General features: G+C 37.3%; 1 protein-coding gene across 1 annotated transcript in view; it reads left to right on the forward strand.

Annotated features, from left to right (window-relative positions):
• LOC126175310 (protein lifeguard 1-like) overlaps positions 1-4,703 on the forward strand; it is a 67,607-nt gene extending 62,904 nt beyond the window's left edge. Inside the window, exon 4 of the mRNA XM_049922016.1 lies at positions 2,058-4,703. Within this exon, the coding sequence (XP_049777973.1) occupies positions 2,058-2,417 (360 nt within the window). The 3' untranslated portion in view covers positions 2,418-4,703. The remainder of the gene's footprint in view (positions 1-2,057) is intronic.
• The last annotated feature ends 1,297 nt before the right edge of the window (positions 4,704-6,000 follow it).

Here is a 6,000-nt window from a genome sequence, read left to right on the forward strand (position 1 = left end):
ACCACTAGGCTTCAATTCTTTTTTTGGACATAAGATGCCAATGTTTTATCTTTCATGAAACCAAATCACATAGATCCTACTACCCGTTGTTTATTGGCTAAAAATCCTGGTGGTATTTCCCTTTGTTATTTTCACATCGTTCCAATGTAAGTCAAACCATTTTCAGTCAGTCTGTCAACAAGCTCCACAGAAGAGAACCTGTTATCAGCAGTTATATTTCTATTTGTTCCAAATAAAGGTTCTGGAAGCTGCACATTCTGTGTTAGAACTGAAAGTTGGCTTGTTTTATTAGTGATTGCTTTGCCCTTCTAGATAAAAGCATTGTATAAATAGTGTGATTTAGCATCGCAAAGGCACATAATCTTGATGCCATATTTAGCAGATTCGATTTCATATAAACCTTGAAGAAACATTTCCCTCTAAAAGCGGAAAGCATTTCATCAACTGTCAAATATTCTGAAATTTTTTTTACAGTTCTCAATGAAATGTCAAAATATTTCTGAGATGAGAGCAGCACAATCATTAGTTCTTCTTTCTTCTTTAGAATTCACATCATCAAATCTCAAAGCAGATAACAGGAACATAAATCACTTTACTGACATCGTTATTCTGAATATATCTCAGCCTGTCCCATCAATTGCCCGTAAACTTTCTATATTGTCATGGCCAGATTTGAATACACCTGATAATAGCAACAACCCAAAGAATGCTTTCATTTCCACAATACTCACATGGTTAGTGCAAGTAGCATTAGTTTTATACTTTTCTGAATATTCTGTTATTTTCTGATTCGTGTGAGTGCAAATATGTGCGATCATTTCATCTGATATCAGAAACTGCCATGATTCAATTGGTGATATGTTCTGTGTTTCACGAGCTGCACCGATGAGACCAGGGAGGTGAGTGGTGATGATGTGGATTCTGACTCTGGATCTAGTTGGTGAATGAGTAGACTACTTGAATCGATTTTTACCTTGAAAATTTGCACTACTTGACAGATGGCTATCTCTCTCTACTGAATCATCAGGCGATGACTTGCTTGAATCAGAAGAAATTTCTTGTTGTGTATTTTCATTGTCACTTACGTCATCGTCACTTATTTTCACTTCCTCACAAGGTTGAAAATGACTTAAAGATTCTGTATCTGAATAATTTTCATCTAATAATAGTTCACAGATTTCTTCTTCAGTGAGACCCTGCTGCATTGTGACAATAAAGTGCCTGAAACAACACAAAATAACTCAGTATATACTGACTAAAAAAAATCCTTTATCTGGAATAGCGGGTCAAATTGGACTCAGGGATGGCACTTACTTCCACTTCCAGTAAATTTCAAGCAGTGAGCTCCCAGTCCCTGGTGCACATCACAATGTACTGAGATTACACTGGCGTGCGAAACTGAAACTCCATGTATTTCCATTGTTAGATGGTTTTATTGTTGTCAGCAGGTCCAGAATGACCCACAATTTCGGTTAAGGGTTAAGGTTCTTTGCAGCCTCTGTTGCTTGCACATAACCAGATTTGTTCTACAAAATCAATACTAAATGTAAATGACTATTGTTGATGTTTATTTGCTCACATGGTGTGTTGTGATATTTCTTAATGTGACATTTCACATCCAAAGGTGTAGCACACACATTATTAGTGTTTGTTAGGTCCAGTTACTTGGTTGACTAAGAGCACATACATTAAAAAAGTCTTATGAAACTCACACATGTATTTAGATTTTACTTGTATCAGCCATTTCCAATGCCTTCTGTCTTTGGAACTCTAAATTTCAGCAGAAATATATGTGTGTTGTTCTTAACTGTGAAAATTTCAACCACAATTCAAATTTCCGAAGTTGTAGAATATGTCGTAGTAGTAGTAGTAGTAGTAGTAGTAGTAGTAGTAGTAGTAGTGGTGGTGGTGGTGGTGGTGTGTGTGTGTGTGTGTGTGTGTGTAATTATTTAACCTATGTAGTGTATTAGAGTGTAAAGAACTTCATGGTAGATCATTAATTCGCACATATTGTTGATTAGCTGTTGGACTTAATTAAATAATAGTTTTTGTTGCAGGTTTTAATGGCAGCCGGTGTCTGTGCTGCTGTTTGTCTTGGACTTACAATGTTTGCTATGCAGACAAAATGGGACTTCACAGTACTGGGGGGGTCACTTTTTGCTGTACTGCTAGTTCTCATAGTGTTTGGTATCATTGCAATAATTTTTCCATCAAGAGTAATGTTACTGTTATATTCAGCATTTGGTGCAATACTTTTTTCTGTGTATCTTATATATGACACACAACTTATGCTAGGTGGGAAGCACAAGTATAGTATTTCACCTGAGGAATATATTTTTGCAGCACTTAACTTGTATGTTGATGTAATAAACATCTTTCTTTATGTTCTTGCAATAATAGGTCTTGGCAGAAAATAATAAATCTAAAGTCTCAGAATTATTTGTGCAAATAATGCCCAGTTATTGGTGCTGTAGGTTCTGTTTCAATCAGCCGATAACTGTGTGTGCTGGTTTATAGTTTTATTAATGCCTGTGCTGACATTAGGGTTGCAGATCTCACAAGGAAGAATGCATGATCTTATATTTTAAAGAGAAAAAGCACACTTGCAAGATATCAGCCCATCAATCGATCGCACATGATAATTTGGACCGTAATTCTGATATGACCTTCTGAAAATACAGCTTTTAAACTTTCACGTGCACCAGTTGTCCGTCACTTGCTCCGCACCACTGCAGCTGCACTGCCCACTGCCATGACCAAGTGTGAAGTACTGTACATTGGAATGACAACCAGAGCCCTCTTTCAGGTCATAGGTGAGTGCTGTCAGAATTATTTCATGTGGAATCGATTTCTGGGGCTGATATCTTGCAAATGCACTGTTTTCTCCTTAAAATGTGAAGTCAACTTGATGTCGTTTCCTTGTCAGAGATAATATGTATGTGGTTTTGTGTGTGAAAAGAAATTTTTGTATGAAGTGATAAATGTAGTTGCCAACAGGCTAGTTAGCTGCAACAACCTTTATAAGTAACTTGTATCTTGCAAAAAAGCATTCAGAAATGTGAACAGGCTGTTAAAAGGAGACAGCAGAGAATAAATGATGTGAAACAATTTTTTGTTTATGTGTTGCATATTTTTTCATTTAGTATTGTTTATCTGGTGGGAATTTGATTTTTAGCATGTATTCTTGACATTATTAGTCAAGCAACTCTTCACTAGATCCTGTTAAAAGAATTTATTTTCCTAACTGGGGAATGTGGGATAAACTGTAATGTTGCTGTTTCTAAAAAATCATAACATTGAGTGAAATCTGCCAAATGCAAAATGAGCAGTGTAGACCTGTATATGTTCTCACTGTGTCTGTGTTTGATGGCAACAGTGATTAGGGTAGTGGTGGGGATAGTGATGGCAGTGATGACATATTTCTGAATGCTGTTACTTTGAGAGAAAAGTGTCGACATATATTGATATATGAAAATTTTTGGTGTAGAGGGTAATTAGAACAACACTGTTCACTTAACCTCATACATGAATCATTTGTGTAATTTTATTAATTATTGACCAGAATATTGAAATTAATGATCAGAAGAGGCAAAGGAAATAGCTTCTCGACATAGAACATGAATATTGTTTCTGCATTGGATTGAAAGACGAAGTGGGAGAAGTAAATCACTGCAGTTTCTCTTCTCATAGTCTCCTCCAATAGCTCTCTGAATCTCATTTTTGCACCACAACAACAGTCATTGCTTTTTGTACGATCTAAGGAAGATTTTTTTTTTAATTATTAAAAGCTCAGCTCTTTCTCTTTGTGTGGTGGTTGTGTTTCAAGCAAACATTAGCACTTTCTTTAAAAGTATTGTTGATTATGGAGGTATAACGTAAAAGCATTTTTTGCTCATTGAACCATGAGTAACTCTTCTTCACAATGGATTGATCTCAGAAGGTATTAAATGTTTTTGATTGTACATTAGAGAATTATTACATTTAACTTCAAAAGCTATTGAAACCTTGTAACTTTATCTGATTCTGTGCTAATAGTTATTTAATTTGGTTTCACTGTGAATTTTGTCATCAGGATGTACAAGAGTTTAATTTATTGATTTGATAAAGGACATTTAAGATATTTAGGGTAATTTTGACTGAAGATTCATTTCTTGCCATAAACTGATATTACAGTGGTGAGTTAGGTTCCCAAAGCATCACAGCAATTTGTTTTATCTATTATCTTAAATGAGAGCTGCCCTGTTACCGAAAGTTGGTAGATTGTGCTAGATTTGTTTTTGTTATAGGACTGAAGATAATTATTTTTAGATACTTTTAATAATGCAGTTGTGTGATTTATTAGAAGGCTGGAGAAAAATGATACTACAGAGTGCCTTATAATCCAAGTGGTAATCATTGTTGCAAAATACAGCATTACTCTGATGTTTTTATTTACATTTACTGTTTATCAGCATTCTCTCTATTTCTGAGTGTTTTTATTTGAAATTGCGATCATTTCTTAGTTGTTACTGCAATTTCTTTATTGTTTTATTATTTTGTATCAGTTTACAACTGTAATGTGACTTTTACTTCATCATGTGATAACTTTGTTAATACACCGAACATAGAAGTGTCATAACTGTTGTGTTATGTCTCTTTCATTCCACAACAATAAAAAAAATGTATTTGTATCATAAAGGATAATATGAATGGCTTATAGAGAAGACTTTATATTTTTATTTACAGTCTTCTTTCCTCATTCCCTCAGCTCCCTCTCCCTCTCTCCCTCCCTGTGCGCGCAGTCCCTCCCTCAACCATAAATTGTGTTGTGTATCTCTAAGGGGAAGGATATTACAATTCTGCACTTTTGTTGAAACCATGTTACTTATGGAACCTCGAACCCAGTGGTGCAAGTTGATGCATAAGCACCTGTGGTGCTGCCGCCGACCCCTCCCCCTTTCCCACCCTTCAGGGCTCATTAATCTTTGATGAATGTGAGAGTTTGTGCTTGGCCATTACAGGTTTCCAGCCTTTGCATCACCTCTTTCCTCTGTGCTGCATGTCTCTGTGCTGCATGTCGCTTTCCCCTCGCGTGGGGAACACATCATTGGTATTTTTGGGAATGCATTCTGTTGTTCTGGAAGCCCAGCATCAGAATAGTCCTTCGTCTTCCTTCTTTTTCCATCTCCTCCCCTTCCTCCACTTTGGCATTTGAGGTCTCTGTCTTTTTCCTCCCTGTGCACTCCTGAAGACCAGTCCTTGCGTTTGACACGTAACAGGTGAATCGGTAATGCTTAATTCCCAGCGCCGGCTCGACAGGTAGGGTTTGCACATACTCCTATGTACAGGCCAGGCCCAGATAGGGGTGATTGCCTGAGCTGTCACCTTTCCAATTGCTAATTGGTCCCTCTGTCTGTTTTGACAGGACACATGAGTGTGGTTATAACACTGACACTGGTAGCAATGCATCAGGTTTGGAATGTACGGTCAGACCTTGATGACTTCATAGCCTGCCTTAATCTTTGAAGGAAGCACTACTCAATAAAATGTGAGAAAAAGACTGCATGTAGGCACTAAGTTTGCATCAACCTTTTTCATGCTACCAGTGTCAATGTTACAACCACACTCATGTGTCCCTTCAAAACACATCCAAATGTGTTACTTGTGATAGAGATCCGCATGAGGGTGATTGCCTAACTCCTTCTCCCCACTGTGTCAATTGTAATGACAACCATACCATTTCATCCCATGTCTCTTGATGAACAGGCTGTCCAGGAGATCCAAGTGAAGGAACAGTACCATACCCTGTCCCTTTCAAGTTGTTGGATAGTCAAAAGCCCTGAATTTGACCATCTGGCACTTATAGTACCATTCGTTTTACACCTCACCCCACATAGGATATGGTCCCGCAGATTTGCAACTTCCAATTCAGTACTGCAGTTCTGAAATTATCCAGTATCAAAATAGCGTCCCCATCTCCTCCTCCTACAGCTGCGCAACAAGCCAACAAATCTTCACCCT

Source organism: Schistocerca cancellata, chromosome 3 (genome assembly GCF_023864275.1).
Source record: "Schistocerca cancellata isolate TAMUIC-IGC-003103 chromosome 3, iqSchCanc2.1, whole genome shotgun sequence".
Lineage (NCBI taxonomy): Eukaryota > Metazoa > Arthropoda > Insecta > Orthoptera > Acrididae > Schistocerca > Schistocerca cancellata.